The sequence below is a fragment of the Larus michahellis genome, chromosome 14, assembly GCF_964199755.1.
Source record: "Larus michahellis chromosome 14, bLarMic1.1, whole genome shotgun sequence".
Classification (NCBI taxonomy): domain Eukaryota; kingdom Metazoa; phylum Chordata; class Aves; order Charadriiformes; family Laridae; genus Larus; species Larus michahellis.
Window position 1 is genome coordinate 10,658,291 of NC_133909.1, and position 21,523 is coordinate 10,679,813.

Genomic DNA, 21,523 nt, shown 5'->3' on the forward strand with positions numbered 1-21,523 from the left:
GCCCCCCTTCCCTTCCCTTCCCACATGGTTCCTCTGTCGTTTGGCGATTTCGCCTTTTCGTTTGGCGATTGTCATTTTTTGACCTCGAAAACAAACCAGCCTTTTTTTGTCAGTGGGGTGTGTGTGTGTGGGGGTTTATTTTAAATAGTTTTAATTTTGCCCTGGAGGAGCTGCCGCCTCCTGCCAGTCAGGGAATAAACAGGAGCGGAGCAGTTCTGGGAAGTCAGGCTGCGGTGAACCAAATGCAAACGAGCCTCTGGAGCACTGCCCGGGGGCGGGAATGGCCGAACGCGGGGCGGGGAACGGGGCGGGAGCCTCCGCACGGGGGTGGGGGGCCGGGACCGGGACGCGGCTCCGTGTCCTCCCCCCACCGAGCGGGATGGGCTTTCCCGCAACCGGGGTTGGGCTACCCACGCTTCCGGGCCGCCGTCGCGGGTCGCCCGGGGGGCTCCGTCGGCCGGCTCCCGGCCGACGGAGCCCCCCGGGCGACCCGCGACGGCGGCCCGGAAGCGGAAGTGTGTGTGGGGCGTTGCCATGGCAGCGGGCGGAAGCGGAAGGCGCTTGGAGCTGATGGCGGCGGCGGGGGGCGCGGAGCTGTGGCGGCGGTTGTCGGCTTGGCTACCGCGGGGTCGCCTGGGCCTGGCCGCCCTGCTCGGTCGCCTCTCCGACCGCCTGTCCCGCGGCCGCGATCGGCGGGCCCGGAGGTAAGGAGCCCGGCGCGCCGGGGCCTACCCCGGGACGCGGAGGGCGGGAGGCCTCGGTCGAAGCCGATGTCAGTCCGGTGTGGCCCGGGGGTTTCTCGCCGTGTGTGTCTGACTAAACCCGTTAGAAATGGGCCTGGCTTCGCCGGTCAAGCCTCACCCCCCCCCCCGCCCCCGCCCGGCCTCCCCCGCAGAAGCGGAGTCTGTTTCCATAGTGAATCAGCCACTGAGGGGGCGGGTGAGGCTGAGGTTCTGCTCCTTAACCTGGCTTTAGGCTGTCGGTCCGCGCTGGCTGTCCCTTTGTCTTTAGGACGTTGCATGCGTTTTATTTCCTTCTGTGAGGACAAGCTGAGAGAGTTGGGGGGCTCCGGGGAGACCTTCGAGCCCCTTCCAGTCCCTAAAGGGGCTCCAGGAAAGCTGGGGAGGGACTCTCCATCAGGGAGTAGAATGGTAGGACGAGGGGGAACGGTTTTAAACTGAAAGAGGAGAGATTTAGAGAAGATCTAAGGAAGAAATTCTTTGTTGTGAGGGTGGTGAGCCCCTGGCCCAGGTTGCCCAGAGAAGCTGTGGCTGCCCCATCCCTGGAAGTGTTCAAGACCAGGCTGGATGAAGCTTTGAGCAGGCTAGTCTAGTGGGAGGTGTCCCTGCCCATGGCAGGGGGGTGGGACTGGATGATCTTTAAGGTCCCTTACAACCCGAACCATTCTGTGATTCTTCTTTTTCATTTGCTATACTCCTGCTGTTCACATGCTAATTGCCGTCACTCATTTCCTAGGGGTGGCTTTCCACTGGGCTGCCACAAGTGCTGATCAGCCTCCGGGGTTCAGGTGTTGGGCACAGCCCAACCACGCGTTGCCCGTAGAGGGTGAAACCCCCTGCTCCTGGGGAATGGGACTCGGTCCCAGCTGTGCTGGGACCATGTCTGGCAGGAGGGAGGTGAGTGGGGAAGAGGCCGCTCCTTCCAGCGGCGGTCACTGTTATGCTGGAGCAGGTGAATTGTCAGACCGTCCACAGAGGATATTTTCACCGTTGTTTTAAACGGATCTCTTAGTGCGCTGCTGTGGGAAGGAGTGGGCCTTCATTCCTCTTCCCACAGCTCCTTCCTGACATCTCCCTTGGACAGCTGCGCAGTGAGCAGGATCTAGGATCTGACCTCTGAAAATTGCCCAAACTCTCCCTTTCCTCTCTCTCCTTCCCCAGGGAGCGTAAGGGACAGGGAGGGTGTAGCTGTGGGGAGGTGGATCTGCCCTTCTTGGGCACAGCCATGCTGTGCTAGAGGGAACACACAGCCGTAGCCTTGGACTGTGGTTCTTCTAGTCAGACTTCCCGTAGCCATGCTGTCCTGAACAGCTTCTCCTCTTATTTTTGCCACTGCATCACTGCCTTAGTTTCACTGCTGCTTTTGTGGGGCTGTGCGATCAGAAATACAAGTCATGCTAAAACCAAAACATTAAAAATACAGAGGTGGTTGTCTTTTTATAGAGCCGTGTCTCGGGTTCAGAAGTGATCAAACAAAATGCTTTGAAGAAGGTTTTTTTTTGAAAAAAAGGTCTTTCCTTCCCACCCAGTTTTGGGCATCACTTTGCATTGTACTTGGTAAGAGAGCGCTGGAAGGATCCTGTGGTTTGTTTTAGTTAGTATGGTGCCTGATATGATCTTCTGGACGAGTTAAACTCATTTTTGTAAGGGCGGCATCTCTCGTGGCATGGCATGTCTTCGCTCTGTTTCCCCCTGGGCAGCAGGTTGCTGCAGTTGTCCTTGCTGTTTGGGAACCCTGCATAAGCCCATGTTCTGCTGTACGTTCTTGGTTAAGCCAAGGAAATTCTTTTCAGACTTTTCTTTTGGTTTCATCGGTGGTTTTTAGTGTAGATAGATAAATTACTAGACTGAGCCCTGGAAAGAGGCAACTGAATTCAAAGAGAAGCAATTTGTGGATCCCCCTGTGTGGTGACGTATGCGTGGGTGAAAGGACAGCGTCGTATCCTGCAGTTTCAGTTCACCTCTCGTTCTGCAGATGAGGTTTTACAGTGAATAAGAGTGTTTCAGCTGCATCATGAGTTTGTCTACCAAAACCACAATTTTTAAAAATAGAACACACACAGAAAAATCCCTCGTTATATTTAGGGTCAACTTCTTATGTAGAAAAGATTTGAGGTGGTTCCTTTTAGTTCTGTTTTCTCTTTCCGGTTAACATGATGATGTGGAGTGCATAGGAAGGGCTCCCCCTCCGCCCCATTTTCTGTTTCTCTGAAAGCTGGTTTGTCAAAGTATGGAATTTTGACTATTTCTTCATAATGTTACATGGTTTCTGCCTGTCATGTGCGTACAGTTGAAAGGATTGTGTTATACTGGGGGTAGTTGCTTGAGCTGTTTTCAGTCACTGGTGGATAGAAGCTGCCACTTTGGTGGATGGTTGCTGTGCCATTGTTACTGTTGGCTAGAACAAAATACTGATTTATTTGATAATTATAAAAGCCTTAGGCTCTCAACACTAAAGAAGTTCTAAAATTTCAGTATTGGGTTAGAAGATCAGACTGTAGATATACTCTAAATTGCAGAGGCAGTAAAAAATCCAGAGTATAGAACTAGCGGATACCAATACATGATAGAATTAGTCTGAAGGCTCAATCCAAATAGTGCTGGTGATGCAGGTCGATTTTACTCCCTGAGCAGCCCTGGGAGAGGTCTGCCTGAGGAGCACCATGTCGATCATAAACCTGACGCTCGGCCACGTAGGGTGAGGATGCAGTTTAACTTGCAGTTGTCAGACTCTTTGCCAGAAAATGGCTTCTTGGAATCCTGTTTCTGGAAGGTGGCTTCTTGGCCACTCTACTGGCGTTTGGAAGTATAATTGTCCAGGATTGACCGATGGAATAATAAGGAAAATATTTATCTCCTCTTGGTTATTGTAAAATGCATAAAATCTGCTTTGATTTATTTTTTTTTTTTAACATCTTCTCTGGAATACTTCCATTGTTTTTAACAGCCTGTATTGGTAATCTATACAACTTCTGGGTGTTAAGTCTGAGCCTGGTCCACATGCTCTGTTGAAAACCACCATCCTAGGAATTCTTGCACAAATTGACTCAGATTTCTGTTGCGATGAATAGTCAGTGACAAACTAGTGGATTTTCCAGGAAACGCAACTGCGAACTGTCTGGCTTCTGCGTAAGGGTGTTCAGAAACCTTGTGAAGATCCAGTGTTTTATCATGAAGCAAAAGAGTGAAATCATCTTCCTGGAATCTGTGGTCAGTTGGGCTTTGGATTGTGGTAAAACCTAAAAGTTCCTCGTAACAAATTCTGGTAAAGGTTGTAATCAAGTTTTTTCTTGGTGTGTGGTGGTGGCAGAATGCTTCGGGATGGGTCAGAAGATGGTGGCTGCCTCTTGGCCCGAGGGACCTGGCGGTCCTCTGGGATGAGATCAGCCACCTCGGATCTGTCCTGACGGCAAATCTGACTCTGCGAGTTGTATTTGCAGAGTGTCTTCTGTCGGCTTTGGGGATGTAGTTTTGTCCCTTGCCCGTCGGTTCCTGGATCTCATGGGAGTTGCTGCTGCTAATTGTGCTGAAATGTGGTTTTGTCATGTGGACAAACTCCTACTGGGGGTTACTGTATGACTTGATGGATTTGCATGCATGAAGCTTCCAGAGAAGAAAAGATGCCATTTGCCGCTTGTCACCCCCTGAAGCATGACTGTTAGCAGTAAGTTGGTTTCTTCCCGAAGTGACTTCAAAGGAATTAAATTTGTTCTGAAATTTTTTTTTAAAGAAGGAGCTTCCTGCTCTTTCCCTTGCAGTTACTTTCAAGTTTGCAAGAGAAGTCTTTGTGCAGAACGCAAGTGGCATCCCTGTAGAGGGCTACCCGATGTTGTGCAGTCGTGGTTCTTGGCTCGTACCTGTTGAAATACACACGGTGCTTTGGTAGGTCTTGCTGGTGATACGACTTCATCACTCTTGCTAGGACTTGCACGCAGGCACTTTGCGTGGTGTAGATCTTGTTCTGGGTAAATTTGAGGGGTTGAGGCATTTTTCTGTTTTGTTAAGGAACTTTTAGAGAAGTGTGATTTTTAAGACATCTTTACCTGAAATAGAAACAAGGAATCTTTAGCTCAGCTGAGAGCTAAGACTAGATGTGAAAGTGACTGTTGGCTGTGGCAAAACTGTTGCATGTGTGATGAGGACATGATTACAGGGATAGCTGGTACCACAGGGGCACTGCCAGACGCCTGATTTGTAGGTGTTTGGGAGAGTTCACATCCTCAGTTTCTTCAGCTTCCAGCCTGTGTCCTCTCCTGTGTTCCTCTTCTGATGAAAGTGTAGTTTCCCCTCGTCTCCCCTGCTAGTTAGGGGAGGGAGCTGATGATGTTAAAATCTATTCTCCCACGTTTTTCTTGTGTTTTTCTATTTATAGATTTGGCTTTGGTGATTCATCTGCAATTGTGGAAAGGGAAAGGCCTTCTTGCCATTGTGGATCCTTACAATGTATTGGCTTGGAGGCTGTTTGTGGGAAACAAAGGCTCCATCATACAGAATTCCTCCATCTATCTTTTCACAGATCATCATGGCTTCTTCTGGCCCCGTTGCTCACCCCTCCTGTTCCTGTGATCACAGCCCCGCCTTGTTCCCTTTGTCCCGAAGGAGCACACAGGTTCCAGTGGATCAGGAATCTGGTTCCAGAGTTTGGGATCTCCAGCTCGCATGTCAAGGTGCTTTCATCCCCAACGGAATTCTATGAACTCTTGAAGGTGAGGTGTGGGTTCCAAGTTGTAGTAATGGTTTTTGGGGGCTGAGAGCTCCAGTGGTTATGGAGAATCATAGACAAGTTGTTAGGAAGGAGCATCTGCAGGTTACTGGTCCACCCTTCTACTTGCAAAGGATTGTCATAAAGAGTAGATCAGGTCAGGCAGGCTTTGTCTAGCTGAGTGTGTGGTGACTGCTCTCGTATGTAACAGTTTTAGCTGCAGAGAACATGTTCCTTGGTTTTCCAGGAAGCATTGATTTCTTTCTTGATTTTTGGATCAATGATGCTGATGTTGCTCTGTAAAGACCTGCGTGTTTTACATCTTTGCTCTCAGTATGTTATCCTTCTGCCTTTCCTCCTACAAGGCAAGGGAGACAATGCTATGATCTGGCTGAAGTGATTGTCCTCGGGGGAACCACAGCTCGCCCAGGCTGCAAGAGTTGGTGGTGTTCAGCCTGGAGAAGAGAAGGCTCCGAGGAGACCTTATAGCAGCCTTCCAGTACCTAAAGGGGGCCTACAGGAAGGATGGCAAGGGACTCTTTATCAGGGAGCGTTATGACAGGACATGGGGTAACGGCCTCAAACTGAAAGAGGGTAGATTTAGATTGGGTATCAGGAAGAAATTCTTTACTGTAAGGGTGGTGAGACCCTGGCCCAGGTTGCCCAGAGAAGCTGTGGCTGCCCCATCCCTGGAAGTGTTCAAGGCCAGGCTCAATGAGGCTTGGAGCAGCCTGGTCTGGTGGGAGGTGTCCCTGCCCATGGCAGGGGGTTGGAACTAGATGATCTTTAAGGTCCTTTCCAACCCAAACCATTCTGTGATTCTGTGGTCTGGGTCACCAGTGATCACAGAGACCAAAGATGAAACTCAACTTATTTTCTGCTACTCCCAGGTGCAGATAAAGACAGCTAAGCAGCGAGTGGTGATGGCTTCACTATACCTGGGGACGGGGCTCCTCGAACAGGAGCTGGTGAGTGTGGAAAGGGTTTGGGAAGGGGAGAAAGTGAACAGAGGAAGAAAATGTCTACCTGTGTAAAAAGCCTCCTGTTCCTGCAGGTACAAGAGGCGTATGTGAGCTGCGATTTGTGAGCTTGTAATGTCCTTAAAACTTTCCGGTAGGGATTCACTTTACCTACCTTCTCTCCTCTCCTGGAGAGTTTTCTCAGGGTTTCTGGCTGCATTTGTGTACTTTTAAGTGGGGTGGGAGGAATTTGGAAGGGAGACGCATGGCGTTTCTGTTTTAAGTATAGTACAGAGCCATGGAACTACGGAACGTTTTCATGGGATAATGACCTTGCATCTTTCCGACTGCTAGAGGTTACTGGCATAGTGTTCAAAGGGATTTTGCAGAACTGTGGGATCATGGGCATTTTTTTTTCCTGGCATTTTTCTTTAACGTGATTGAAGTTGTACGTATGTAGTGCTATGTTTTGTCCTCTAAGTACAGTATGCAGATGCAGTATTAGCTCTCTGCATTTAAGAGAGAGGTCAGTTTTGCTTCATGTTGTTTAGCTTTTCTGTTTCTTCTCCTTCCCTCTAGAAACAAAAGCGTTACCTAAGACCTTTAGGGAGAAGCCTGGCCTTGCCAGTTTCTTATGTTAGAATGCAAATTCCACAGCAGGGTAAAGGTGGACAGAGCCCTGCACAGGGTTTTGTGCCTGGCTTTGTCTGGGCTTGTACACAAGATTTGAATTAGCATGTGACAAACAGCCTTGTAGTTAAGGAATAAAACTGCTTCTGCATCAGTTGTGAACTCCTAGCAAGGTTTCTCTTTGGTAATGCAAATCTGTGATTTGGGAATGATGTTGGGACTCTCTTTGATAAAATTAATTCCTGATCAGTGGCTTGAAGAATGCATGCATGTAAAATCAATGCCCTTTCATGTATTGCTTTAGGCTCATAGAGTAGGATGCCAGTCTGACAGATGCAAAGTCTAAACACACAGTGTTAGTGTTTTGCACGGGTAGGAAAGACTCGTACTAGGGTGTGGAAACTTTCATGGCCACTGGCCTTATAAAGCTTTACTTGCTCTCTTTAATGAGTAAAGAAATCTCTCTCTGCAGGTGGATTGCTTAGAAGAAACACTGGAGAAATCACTGCAAGCAAAAGGATCGTCTAACCTCAGAGTTTCCATTCTCCTTGACTACACCAGGGGATCTCGGGGTAGATACTACAGGGCTTTGCTTTCTTCAAAGGCTTATTTTACAGTTGGGCTGGAGAACATTGTTTTCAGGGAGAGGCTGTCTTGACTGATTGGACCCACTTGCTTAAATCATGTACATTTCAAAACTGGCCTTTTGTATGCCAGTAACTACTTATTCCCAGAAAATCTTCAAGCTGAGCAGTTTTTCTTCTGAAAATAGGTGCTAGGAGCAAGAAGGGCCTAGCTCTGGTCTGTGCAGCTTGTGCTTTCTTGCTTAGTTCACTTGTAGTGCATTTGCCCTTATCTGTCATACTCTCTTATATTTTCATTTTTAAAGGAAAGTGGGAATTGTTGGAAGTAGGAGTACACTTAACCAGAAAACTTTGTGGTGACTCTTTGAAGTGTGTGTTGCTAGTGCTAGGTGTGGCTTGATTAGAAGCTTGAATGATGTCAGACTTGCTCAGTGGCCGTTTCCAAGGCCCATTCATCAACAAACTTACGGTTCTGGATTCAATTTCAATATTGACATAGTGCAAATGAAAGCGATTTAAAAAAAAGGAAAAAGGAAAACACACTAAGTGCCAGCAAAACAGATCATTCTGTAATCAGCTTCTAGCTGAGGAGCTGTGATGCCACGCCACAATGTATCCCCCTGCCTGGTGTGATCCTGTGTGTGAAACTCCCCTTGTCTCCCAGGTAGGAAGAATTCTCGAACAATGCTAATTCCATTGCTGCAACGATTCCCTGAGCAAGTCCGTGTGTCCCTCTTCCACACCCCAAACCTGCGTGGGCTTCTCAGGCTCCTGATTCCAGAGCGTTTCAATGAGACCATTGGACTGCAGCACATCAAGGTCTATCTCTTTGATGATAATGTGATCCTGAGCGGGTGAGTCCTGCCTCTTCAGGCCCTTACGTGGTTCATTTAGCTGAGGTTTGGAGGCAAGGTATGCATGCTGCCAGTGTTGTCTGAACTTCAGTATTTCCATCTGGTCTTTCCATAGTGATCATATCAATGCTTTTCTGATATGGAAGAGCAACCATAGCTCTTCCACATGATGTTCTCATATGAAAGAGACTATCTCAAAAGGAAAAAAGAAAGATTTCCCATGGGTCAAAGGGAAATGTCCAATTTGTATTTTAGTCCAGCTATATGCAGAGTGAGATCTGTAACCTAGGCTGGGGTGTTCAGGATCATATGCCTATGCTCTGTTCTGGAACTCAACTCTTCTTTTTTTTCTCCTAGTGCAAACCTGAGTGATTTGTACTTCACCAATCGTCAGGACCGCTATGTTCTCCTGCAGGACTCTCCTGAGATTGCAGACTTCTTCACTGAGCTAGTGGATGCGATTGGAGATGTGTCTCTGCAATTACAGCGAGATGACACAGTGCAGATGATGGAGGGGATGGTACACCCGTACCAAGGTAGGAGGGAGTTGTGTTATCTGGTTGGATGGTATGATCTAGAGGAGGGGAGTACAGCCAGGGTTTATGGATGACTTGAACCCCATCCATTGCTGAGTGTCTGACCATTGTTTACAGACTCTGGGGTGTCCCATTTCTGTGCCATCCATTATTTGAGACTGGATTTATCAAAGTGTTCCTAGCACAGTGGCTATCACCAGCTAATCTGGCAGAGAGTTCAAAGGCTAAAAGTTCCTTCCTCACTGTCTCATTGCCTCTTCATGATTCTGCTGCTTATGACCTTAAACAAGAACTTAAATTCCTCGAGAGTTTTTTCTGTTGTTGATGTTAATGTCTGTAATTCTAGATGTTCTGTGTGTACGTATTCTGAAAGTGTCATGAATGTAGCACTCTTTTTGGTTATTAATATTTTGTAGTCGTGTCTATTCTGGGAATCAAATGAATATTGAATTAGGAAGACCGTTGGAGTGGGCAGAGACGAATATGTATCTGTCAGGCTGATTGCGTCATAAGTTTTTGTCCTGGCCTTGTGCACTGCTGTGTGATGTAAACTTGGACTGTGGGCAGTAGTTTATTTTGTATGTCCCGGTTCATTCTTGGTTATCATTTTAGCTTTGCCCTGGTCTTTCCATTTTTCGTTGGATTTTTCAAGCTGCTGTTAGTCAAGTTTCTTATCCCTCTTAAAGCTGAATGTTTTTCTTCTCTAATGTAGCTTTGCTAACCTTAAAACATCTGGTTTTGAAACTTAAGGAAGAAAGTTGAATGGTCTTTGTGTTGTCTCCTTTTTGTTCTGATACTGGTGTCCTGTCAGGAGTTTTTTCCCACTACATAATAGGTGATGGTAGCTCTGTACCTTTAGGTCTTAAATGCCATGTCTTGTGGTTGTCATGCAGGAGACAAGATGGCTTATTGTGAGATAGCAAATCGAAGAGTCATGGAGGTGATCAACTCTGCCAGGATGCGACAAGAACTCCTTCATGCAAAGACTTTTCACAACAGCCAGCAGGGCAGCTCCTTGTTATCCCAGCAAGGTGCTCAAGCGTCTGGGAGTCTGAAACCAGAACCCGACACCTGGATCTACCCCTTAATCCAAATGAAACCTTTTGGGATTCAAATAGATGAGATGGTCACAGAGACGCTGCTGACAGAGGCTGAACGGGACGCCAGGATATACCTTACCACTGGCTACTTCAACCTGACACAAGCGTACATGGACCTCATTCTGGGCACTAGGGCTGAGTATAGGATTCTTCTGGCCTCACCGGAGGTGAATGGGTTTTTTGGTGCCAAAGGGGTGGCAGGTGCCATCCCTGCTGCCTATGTTTACATTGAACACCAATTTTACAGTGAGGTCTGCTACCTGCACCAACAGGAGAGGGTCCAGCTGCAGGAGTACTCTAGGGCTGGGTGGACTTTCCATGCTAAAGGTAAGATCTCCATTTCCCAAGGGGACTTATTCAGAAGGCATTTGAGACTTGCGCATGTTTGGATTGCACAACTAGCGAGGGGATGGCTGGGTGCCGAGTCTAGAGTTAACCTCCAAAATACTCATCCGAGGTTCAAACATCTTGTTTGCATAAACCTGGAAGGTTTGGATCACTCGGGGGACGGCCATGCAAAGTCATGTCTTGCCCGATTCAAATATTGTCCCAGAGATTGTACAAGAATTGTCCCAGTGGTGACAGTAAGGCACTGTCTTGATGGGAAACTTGATGTGAAAGAAAAGGAAGCATCTGGATGTATTTATGATCTCAGTAACAATTGTGATTCGCTTTCTTGTATCCTGCTTGCCAGTTGCAGCAACAAGAAGTGGTGACTGTGTCAGGGACCCCGGGGCGGGATCCACAGCAGAAGCGGGAAGGGAGCTCGCTAGTGGTGACTCCCCAGTGGTCCTGGAGGCCACGTTCTCTTGGCAGCAAGTCTTTGTGGGGAGGATCCAGGTGTTGAGGAATTTGTACCAGCTTCTGCTTATGGCATCCAGGAAAGTGCAGCATAGTGAAAAAATGCACCCATGTGCCTTCTGGGAGCTGGGGGCAGCTGGAGGGGAAGTTGCTGAGAAATGAATATTGCTTAACAAATGTAGTTAATAATAAACAAAAATAATTAATACTGCCATCATGGTCTTCTGTAGAAGACCCCAGATTCTTTCTTCCTCGATGGATTGTGTCCAGCTTTCACAAACCTAATGCTACCTTGACAAAACATGAATGTTTTCCTCTGACTGATTGTTGCTGGTTGTGTTTCTAAATTTTCTTTCCATAAAGTGCAGTCCTTTACTCTTATGTTCTCCTACTTTATACACAGTAGTAAGTATTAGATGGCTCAGTAGTAGATTTTAATAGTGCAAATAGCTTAGGAAGTCTACTTAATTGAGGATTTTTATTTTTTTTTTTGAGAAGTCTGATGCATGTGACACTTTATAAATATCCCCCGTGGAGGTGCACCAGTGGAACACCTCACAAAACAACTTGGTCTCTGGGGCAGGCATGGCCCTCGCCCGAGCTGAGACATCTTTGCCGTGTTCCACAGCATCTTCTGTTACTCTAATCTTCTGCAATCAGAGCTCTGCACCGTGTCACTGTGTCCCTTCCTGTGATGGCTCACAGGTCCCCTAGGACAACTCTATTACTGTAAGCAGTACCCAATCTGGCACTAATTAACATGCAAGTTTCCCCAGCCGGCTTTGCAGCGTGCTGAGGAGCATTTCCATTGTTTGCAGCACATGTCTGATCTGAAGGCTGGAAGGATGCAGCCCCTGGGGCTCTGCCCTGTTCCTGTTCCCGTTCTTCTCCTGTTGTTTGTTTAAGGAGAAGAGCTGTTAATGATTGTGGGGATGCCTCTATCTGCCCTGCTTCCTGCGGGACTCTTCAGAAGAAGGTTCAGAGGAGGTAGGGAGAGAAAGCTGCTGAGTAGGCCTTCTCTTGACTAAAGAAAACACACGAGTGTTACTAGGCTGCCTCTGTTGAAACTACAGACCTATCTGAGGAGTGTTGTGCAGTGAGATCAGTAACTAGTGCAGTAAAACCTTTATCTCAATCCAGGGCAGCCTGAGGGAGGTGCCTGCCTGGCTGGGAAGTCGTGTGTGGTCTGTCTTCCAGGAAGCACGTGCTCAAGCGATCTGTGGTTCACAGGTTCCTCCTCTTGCTGGGCACTGCTGACTCTGAGTAGGATTTTGTGGTTTGGCATGGATTGAGCTCAGAAGGCATGGGCTGCTTTTCCAAGCTACCAAGGTGCACGTGGCAGTCAATTCCTTTTAGGGCCAGCTGTGCCTTCTTGTGGAAGAGCTGTACAGTATGCTCCTTGAGAGTGGGGTGCAAGACTCAAGGTGTTCAGTAGTTCCTGTGCGTGGCAGGAGGGACAGTCAGAGATGTTTGCTGCCTTCTTTCCATTTCCTCTTTGGAGTGCTGGAAGGATCAGCTTGTAGCTCCCTTCTCTGGCACTCCCTGTCCTTTGACGTGTTTGATTCACCCAGTTTCCTTCTGCAGGACTCACGCAGTGTGTGTGAAAGAGAGGACAGAGCAGAAGAGGGCAAGGGAGGAAACATAGAGTCTGGCTCCTGGAAGAGGATGTGAGATCCCTAGCAGCAAATACTGCCTGTTAATACTTCCTTTTTGGGCTAAGACGAAAGACACTCTTTGGTCTCCTGTAGAATCTAGGTGATTTACAGCAAACACTGTGGCTGCTGTTTTGTAAACCCTTCCAGCTCCTCTTAAAACATTTTGTATCCTCATGCACAGTGTTCCGCAGTGTGTATTCCCACCAGGGTTACGACTGTCCTTAGGTTTGTTCAGTGCCAGGACAGCTGTGGCAGAGCACGGCACAGCCCTTGTGCATGTGTGAGTAGGAAATGTAAACCTTTGCCATGAGAGTGGCTTTCCTGGGTGTAACATCATGAAGCCTACCTGCAGCAGTGCACATCTACCCATCTGGTGATGCATTTCTGGGTGTGGTGTCATGGGTGACACAGGTACATCCTTTAGGCTTAGGGTGCCTTCCATGTAAGTGTCGGGTGACAGAGTGCCGGGCAGGTGGCTGTTTGCTCAGAGATAAACCTGAATTATTGCTGGTGAATGGCGGCTGGGAAACCACGCTTCCCCTTTCTGGAAAGGTGAGTCACTGTTTGAGCAGATCCTGCCAGGTGGCCATAAAGCCAGAAATGCCATAAAGGCTTTAGGGCTGCCGCCTGACCGCTTAGAAAGAGCGAGGAAGCATGTTCCTCATGGCTGCTGCCTGGGCAGAGCTCTGGCTGTGGCTGTGCCGGGGCACCACGCAGCCCATGGCAGCCATCCTGCCTGGTGGCAGAACTTGCTGAATCTCTGTGCCACTCAGGTGTGTTTTTGTGGCTCCCAGAGCCCCTTGCATCAGCACTCTTGCCCTTCTCGGGTGGGCCGAGCCTGTGGAGGGGTCGGTCCCATGGCTGGGTCTTGGGCAGTGCCAGCTCCAAGCCCGGAGGTGTCACTGAAAGTGGCAGCGGAGCCGCTGAGTGTGTGCGATGTGGGGGCGGGGAGGAGGTTACAGGAACCAGCGGTGAATCGGCAGCTTCTTACTCAAGGCATTCTTGGAACTGCTCTGGGGTTGAGTTAGGAAACCTGCTTCTATTTTAAGGACTAGGTGGTTTTTATGCTACGGTTTCTTTGTTGTAGTCTTTGTGTGACTTGCCGTAGGGATAAGCCATCTATCAGGGACCTGCCCAGGGCTGTTCTAAGTGCTTGTGCCTTGCTAAGTGGAGAGCAAACACTTCTTGGATCCATTTGTACACAGAGAATGGCTGTACAGGCTCTTCTTGGCAATAGTCCTGGCTCTCCTGTGGCATCCCTAGCTGTTCTTTCCTGCTGTGCTACATCGGTGTGCTTGAGAATAGTACGGTGTTTCCAGCTTGTGCTTGAAAAAAGAGTCCTGGGTTGTATCATACATGCTCTTGTTGTTGCACTGGCAAAGTAATGTGTGAACTGCAGTGGTGAGCGCACTTGGGAGTCTTGTGTCCTGGCAAGAGTTTGGTTTCATCTTCGGGTGGCTCCTCAGGAAGCGAGTAGGCGTAATAATTTGCGCTTCTCTTAGGAGTCTTTATTTCATGTGAATTCACCTGTTAGAGCATGCATCTCCCTGTCACTTCACGTCACTGTCTTGTGTCGTCTCAGGAAAGGGGTTAGTCACTGTGTGACTATACGGCTTCCAGCTCTGGAACGGACTGGTCTGGGCCTGGCTTGCCTGCCTGGTGCTGTCTTGCTTGCTGTAGGTTTTCCTTTACTGAAAGACTGTTTGTTTTATTTCAGCGCTTCTGAGATATGCCACAGTGCAAAATGACCTCTAACCTCCGATAGTGACTCATTCTGGATTGTTTTGGGGGCCCTCCATGCAGTGTATTTACATTCTTGAGAATGTGTCCCCAGGGCGGCACCAGGGGTGCTGCGGCCTCTCTGCTAAGAGCATGAGTTTGGGCAATGTGAGCTGTGCCCCATGTGTACCCCAAGAGTCATACGAAGCTTTACAAGACGTGCTAGACCACCCGCAAGGAAACTTGCTTTGTGTCGTGATCTTTTATAGTTACTGTAATCTAACATGTTTAATTCATTTCTTCTAAGCACAGCAATTGTTTGAGGCTACCCGGGTCGTTTCCTTTGTCTGCCACGCTTCCTTTCTTCTCCTGTTTTTTCCTTCAGGCCTCTGGCTGTACCTGGCAGGAAGCGACCTGCCCTGCCTCACTCTGATTGGCTCGCCTAATTTCGGATACCGATCGGTTCATCGTGACTTGGAAGCTCAGGTTGCGATAGTGACAGAAAATAAAGCTTTGCAGCAGCAGCTCCATCAGGTGAGTGGCAGTTACGGGGAGGTAACGTGGATGTTGTGCTGCTTGGTCACATAGGGAATGCTGATGACGCGGTTGCAATAAAAACCTACAGCTACAATAATTCAAAACCTTCTTGAGCGTAGGAAGTCTCAAGGAGCTGTCAGTTAAGTGACTATTGATGAGATGCCTGCTGCAAGTGCCTGGTTCTGGGAAATGGAGGCCATAACGGGAAAGAACATGCGTCCCCAGTGAACTCGAGTGTCGGGAGCGCTGAGAGACACAGCATTCGGAGAGGATCTGCTGGCTCTCCTCTGCTCGCTGATCACGCAGCGTGTTCTTGGGCCTTATTCCCAATATTTGGGCATTGCCAAGATCGCACCGTGCTCGTGGATAATGACGTCAGGCCCTTTGAATTACTGATCTTGGGCTTCTGGAGGACTTTGCTTCTCAGGCATTTGGGAAATCCTTTGTAGGAATATAAACGCCAATCAGTTAGCTTCTGGATGGCTGCCCAAAGGCTGTGCAGGTGAACAAAGGCAAGGGATCTTAGTTTCTGCAAGAAGAGGATTTCTGGGCTGATTGGATTGCCAGTTAAGTTATATGACATCCTATAATCTTGACACAAACATTTTTCAGTGGTTTGATGTTCAGTGTCCCCGGTTTGTTTAATATTTTATTTTATTAGGCAGCTTGGACTGCTCAGCACTTTTGCTGCTCCTCTAAATCTGTCTGGTTCTCCAGCTGTCTTGACTTGGAATCTTCTGCTGGAACTAACAGTGTCCCAAGTAATTTCTCATGTAGTGCTCTGATACAAAGCAAATTGGTTTGGTGCCTCTGCGTGTGACTTAGGGACCTCAAAAATGTGTTCTATTAAGCAAGTCCTGGCATAAGAAGGCACAGTTGTCTTCAAGATCAATGGGAATTGCCCTGTTGCATCAGGGCACTTCCACAGGATGAGTCAGAGTATATCTAATCAAAAACAATTCTATTACTGGAAGAGTTGCTTGAGTATTTCAATTCATATCTTGCCTCTACTTGTTTCTAATGGAAGGGGAGAATCAATGAAAATATGACAAAGGAATTTTCTCAAACAGTGCTGCAGTGATCTAATTTAAAGGGCTTTAAACCATTCCCATTTGCTGGAAGCTGATTTTGAAATTGGCTGTTTGTTTACTGTTCTGTGATCTTTGTTTAGGAGACTTAATACGTTACTGGTACGCTGCCATGAAATCACTTTGCCTATGTAACAGTCAGTTCCATTTTAAAAACGCGTGATGAGATTTGGGAAGAAATTTGAGCGGTCTGGGTATCTTCGAGTGCTCCAGTGAATGAACTGAGCTTCAATTCACATAACTGGTCTCGCCTCCAGGATCAGATAGCCTCTCTGGATCAGATGACCATGGTGCAGAACCTTCATAGCAGGGCTGCCCGTAGCTCTTGGAGCATTTGGGGTTTCTAAAATTAGACTGATTTGGCACACAAATGTCTTCCTTCTGTTGTTGTTTCATTTTTTTGGTGTTTCCAATGCTTGGCTCCTGCTTCCCTGTTCCACCCTGAATTTTAACAGTGCAGAGTATTTTCTGTTGCTTGTGGCAGTTCAGCTAATGAAAAAAAGATTATGATCAGACTTACAGTAGATGGTCTGCTCCTTGTTTGCCTGTAAATCTAGAAACCTATTGGCTTTGATAAGAAAACCACTTCTACCTTTGATCAAACAGCTGCTTTCACGTGCAGTGTGAGCATGTATCATCATCGTGATGGTTCATTTCCTCCTTCAGCGGTATTGTGTACACACTGGAGAAACCTAAGTGTTTCTGGTAATTTAGTTGAAATCATGACTGCATATTCATTTGAAAACACAGTGCTTGAGCTGTGTCTAGAAAGAGCCGTGTAAGGCAGTCTCTTGAGATTATGGTAAGGTTTCCTTTTCTGGCAATTACAGCGAGGGATTTAGGATTTTTCTGAAACGGAAGCTTACCTCTCTTGCAACTCTGGGGCACAAAAAGGCAAAATCTTCTACCTTTGCTCTTTGTAGAGTTTAAATTGCCAATTCTGGAGGTTTGGTTACTTATCGCACTGATCGTCATCAAAAGGTGGAGTGCTGTGGCAGGCGGGTGTGGGGGACACATCCTTGGTCTTTAGTTGCTCTGTGAGTTGTGCTGCACGGAATGAGACTCTTATGTTCAGGCTTGTGGGAGAAATGATGCATCCTTTTGTCAGGATCCATTGCCAATTTTATTTGAGAATTCACTTTTCTTAAAGGCCATTATATGATTTAACACTTAGGATTTACTGGGGTGATGTTTCTTTCCCTGTATAGGAGCAGGAGCAGCTTTACCTCTGCTCAGGCGTAGTCTCGTCATCAACATTTGAGCAGCCAAATCGTTACGTGAAACTGTGGGTGAAGCTGGTAACACCTCTGATCAAGAACTTCTTTTGAAAGAAGAAAAGTTGCTGCTTTGGGTGAGTTTTCTGCCATTATTCTGGGGAATTTATATTGCACTGACTGCAATTAATAAGTGCACTACTCTTTATCATGTAGAAGAAATAGATGATGGAAACATAGGTGGTGTGGGGAAAAAACAGGCATCTCATTTCTTCTGGGGTATTTGCCACTGACTGGAATCATTGCTCAAGGGCTATATTGGGTTTCACCTACGAGAATTTCTGGAAGGGGCAATGAAAGAGAACCCATACAAGGGTATTTCCCATGCAGAGAAATAAAACTTCCATTTCTGAAATGTCCCTGTCAGAGTGTTGTGGAGAGGGACTATGTTTATTTTATCTTGACCAGCTAATAGAAAACATTGTTGGACTATTTAAAATGCTTTGTCTTTTTTGTATCTGATCAGTGCTTTGCTTTAACCTTGTAGATGATGGTTAATAGGGGCAGTTGTTTTTACTTTTCTGCTTCGTTCAGTGTCCTGGATTTGCCTGGCTGTTCAACTGCCCAGTAATCGGAGCCCCTCTGAGCTTCATGGAATTCCTTTTAGATTTTTTGCGTGCGCTGTGCATATAGTCTGTGCAGTTGGCACTTGAGCGTGTGCCCTTGACGCTGAGTGTTCACACATCCATTTTATTTCCATAAATATGGCCTCTGTCTCCGGAGCTGTGTATCCGGCTCCTTCATGTTAGGATGCGTTAGGAGTGTCTTTCATGAGTTGTGGAGAGGGCATGAGAGGACTTCTGGTGCCAGTGTGATTTTTGGATATTACTTGCTGTGAGCAGGAAGCTGAAGCCGTAACACATATCCTGCAAAGAAGGTGTTTGGCAAGCCAGATAGAAATGTGTTAGAGCGCAGGCTTGGGTTGCCCTGTGAGTTCCACTGGTGGAGTATGTGCAGTGTGTTCTGGTTTGTATGGCCAACAAAAGGGATTTCAAAGGAGCTGAAGGTAAGTGTAGAGCTTAATGGTAATTTACTCTGAATGCTACTATATAAAGAAGCAAACAGCTCTACTTGCCCCCTCTTGTGGCTTTTCTTACCACTAGCTGTGAGGGTGGTTGTATGCAACTGTATTTTAGAACTGATTGTTCAGATATTTAATGAGGTGGGATTTTAGTGAATTATTTTATGCTAAAGGGACAGGCATTGGCTTCCGTCTGGTGGCCAGAGCAGATCTAATCACTCTGACAGGCATTACTGCTGATACAAGTTATATGCTGTGAGAGGAAGGGTAGCATAGATTCTATAACCTAGAAATGGAAAGAAACGTATTTCAGAGATGGACCTGTTTGCAGCTGGACTTTCTTTGGGACGTACAGGTTGACGTGTTGGTCAGCTGGGCCAAACCTGCCCCTTTCTTCTTCCATCTGGTCTAAACAGATACACGCTTCCCTGCAGGAATGTGTCATACACACGGCTTGATGACTTTCGGCTCACAGTTAGCACTGAGCGATCAAACAAATAGCTGTGGAAAGACAGAGAGCTATGAGAAAGGAAGGAATCCGGATAGTTGCATGCAATTTTTCCGTTTGGCTTCCTTCGGTGGTCTGGCTCTCAACCAGCACTTTATCAGAAACCACCAATTGAAAACCAGTATCCGTCATGAGAAGCTCCACGTATTGTAAGAGCAGCCTCCACATGACAGCAGTTTCAGCAATGTTTTTATTGATACTTTGCTAAAATGGTTCCGGTACAATCAAACTTAGTCTAAGTTACACAACTTTGAGTTTTTCTGCAAGTAAAAGTGTTTGCTGTTTTCCATAATCATTAAAGTTTAGACCTGCAAGAGCAGAGCAACCCCGGCAAGGATCCACTTAGCGGCTTTTTCTTTTGTCTTTAGGTGAAAGGTCCAGACGTAGGTGGGACCTCGCATCCGCGTCTTATAGACAGGACACTCATAGACGTTCTTGGTTTCCATGCGGTCCACAGGGATGGCTCTGATGAAGATGACTGGCATCATGGGCGCCAACTCCTTCAGTCGAGCGTCTGCGATCACACCAGAAGGGATGTCCCATCGAGCGCCTGCAATATTATGAAGTTGTCGGGGTACCAGCTACCCAACGGCTCTTTTGCTTGGAGGGGGCTGTTTTCGTAACTGCTAATGGGTGGGGAGGAGTTGCTCTGGCAGCCCAGCCGGGGATGGAGTGTGCCGGTTGGGTAGCCATGGCTGAGTAGTCGTTAGGGCTAACATGTTATCATCTCACTGTGACTCATGAATGCGTTTTGCCTTACTGTGTGTGGGATGTCTAAATAAATTCTGTCCCCGCTCATCCCTTCAGCACGGGTTTGCATGACAGTTGTGGAGCTGAAGGTGGAACTTGGCCGTGGTGGGAACTACGACAAGCTGTCCTGTGTGGTCTGTGCTCTTGTTCAAGTGGACCCCTGCGGTGCTCTGCTGATACTGCCATCTCTCTCCCCCCTCATTTTTTAGCATTAATTATTTTAGGTTCTGAATTTCCTGATTTGTCTTACTCACACATCAAATAAGAGTGTAATACATTTATTCACTAGAACCACGTAGCTTCAGACAGCCCAGTCCTCAGGTTCATAACAGCAGTCTGAATTTCCAAAACCAGTTTCTGGTTTGTGAAACTCTGCTTGTAAACTGGACGGGTGCTGCCCTCAGCTGGCGCGTCTCTCACATTAGCGTGGAATAAAGGCTCCACTGCTTGGAGCTTCTGCAAAAGCTCTACAAATCCTAAGGCAGTGAATGCTAACACCTGCTCTGTTTGCAAGAATTTTTAAGGCTGAACTGTGCTTTCTCCGTGTCTGAAACATCTCAGAAAGATGTGGTCTCTTACCTTCCATAAATAGCCCATGCACATAGGAGCCTTCTCTGGGTGGAGCTGTTATATCGTCGCGGTTTTTCTTGGTCACTTCCACTGAAAGACACATCTTGTCCAGTGGCCATTCGTTTTTTCTGGCCATGGACTGCATGATGGCAGTGAGGAAGGACTGGGGATTGAAGAATCCGGCCAGCCACACTGTTGCGGGCAGCACAAAGTCTGTTGTCCAGACTTCCAGTTCCTGGAAAATAAAACCAACAAAGTACTTGGAGTGAAGCGTGGCCTTTGGGTGGCAGGATGCTGCTTTGAGATGTGATGTGACAAGGAGCTGATGCTTCACTGTGCCTAACGAGCTGCAGGTAATCTTCCAGAGGGGGAGACTGGGATGGAGGTGGACTGTGATGAATAAACAGCAGATTCCACTGCAGCAATGAAACTTAAACTGTTCGTTTGGATTGCAGTAAATACTGCTATTATTTTTTTTTTTAACAAAGCCAGACTTTAAATAGATGGTTTTATGAAATATTTTTTTTCTTCTGAGACATATAAAATTATGATGGGGTTAGCTAATGTTCTTTTGAAACAGTGATATACTCTAAAGGTGAACCTTCTGCTCTCATTCTCGGGGTAACCAGGCTATTTCAGGTACTTCAAACTGCTTAAATTAATGTTGAAAAATAAACCATTTAACCATTGTACAGTGGTGGAGGTGGTTCCTGGTCCTCTGTGGTGTCCGCCGCCTCCCTAAGCTTTGACTTTCGCAAGAACTGTGCTCACCCGGATCCGAAGGAGCAGGTCTGCGTACCAGGCTCCCAGGCTAAGGAGAGAGGGGTAGGCATAGCGTGTCCAGCGTTCGGGGACGTTGTCGTAGAAGAGAGCGGTTGCCAGCTCTTCCATATCGGATGTAATCGTTAGCTCTCCCTTTAGAAAAGAGAACAGTCTGGGCAGTTCTATCTGAAGAAAACGAGACCCACGGAAGTATTTGGTCTCAAACTCCTCCCAAAGGAGGAGGCTGATCCCGCCGGGCCGTAGCCGGCGCAGTGGGAGGCATAAGAGCGTGAGCAGGGGTAGCCAAGCGCTGTGTGCCAGGTGGGGTGCGGAACGAGCACCAGCCACTTGCAAATCCCGGGCAGTTATTTGGCAGGGAAAGGTGCTTTCTAGGCAGCCACCTAATGCATACCTTTAGTCCCAAGTCTAATTCTTTCAAAGAGCGCCTGATTTCATGGGTCAAGATGTTCATCCTTTCACATTCCTGGAAGGCAACTACGACGTACGGGGTCTTGTCCACCGCTTTCGCCATGATCTCTGCCATGTTGAATGGCTCCGGCAGCTTCTCAATAATCTCGTCTAGGACTGACTTCACCTGGAAAGAATACGCCATAAACCTGCTCTTATCTAAGGGAAAATGCTGCGAGTTAACAGTTAATTAACTTAGTAATATTTTTCTGGTTTTGTGTTTTCCTGTGCTTCTTCCTCTGTTACTAATACTCCATTCTTTTAC

At 47.3% G+C, this 21,523-nt stretch overlaps 2 protein-coding genes across 7 annotated transcripts in view; one reads left to right on the forward strand and one right to left on the reverse strand.

Moving 5' to 3' along the window:
• The first annotated feature begins 521 nt into the window (after nt 1-521).
• Nucleotides 522-20,720, forward strand: PGS1 (phosphatidylglycerophosphate synthase 1). 2 transcript variants are annotated; one of them, XM_074607264.1, is made up of 10 exons: nt 522-704; nt 5,257-5,446; nt 6,333-6,410; nt 7,504-7,603; nt 8,280-8,469; nt 8,827-9,005; nt 9,899-10,432; nt 14,666-14,814; nt 17,114-17,256; nt 19,077-20,720. In XM_074607264.1, exons 1-9 carry the CDS (start codon nt 535-537, stop codon nt 17,231-17,233), a joined length of 1,710 nt encoding a protein of 569 aa, XP_074463365.1. In that variant the 5' UTR covers nt 522-534; the 3' UTR covers nt 17,234-17,256; nt 19,077-20,720. The 2 variants fall into 2 exon arrangements, with proteins under 2 accessions (XP_074463365.1, XP_074463366.1); XM_074607265.1 differs by having other exon boundaries at nt 19,166-20,720.
• The window catches only part of DNAH17 (dynein axonemal heavy chain 17), a 38,949-nt gene continuing 35,617 nt past the window's right edge, over nt 18,192-21,523 (reverse strand). For all 5 annotated transcript variants that reach the window (XM_074607249.1, XM_074607247.1, XM_074607246.1 and 2 more), the window contains 4 exons: nt 21,203-21,385; nt 20,800-20,943; nt 20,038-20,263; nt 18,192-19,258 (listed from right to left, as the gene is read on the reverse strand). In XM_074607249.1, coding sequence (XP_074463350.1) covers nt 19,011-19,258; nt 20,038-20,263; nt 20,800-20,943; nt 21,203-21,385 — 801 coding nt within the window. In that variant the 3' untranslated portion in view covers nt 18,192-19,010. The remainder of the gene's footprint in view (nt 19,259-20,037; nt 20,264-20,799; nt 20,944-21,202; nt 21,386-21,523) is intronic.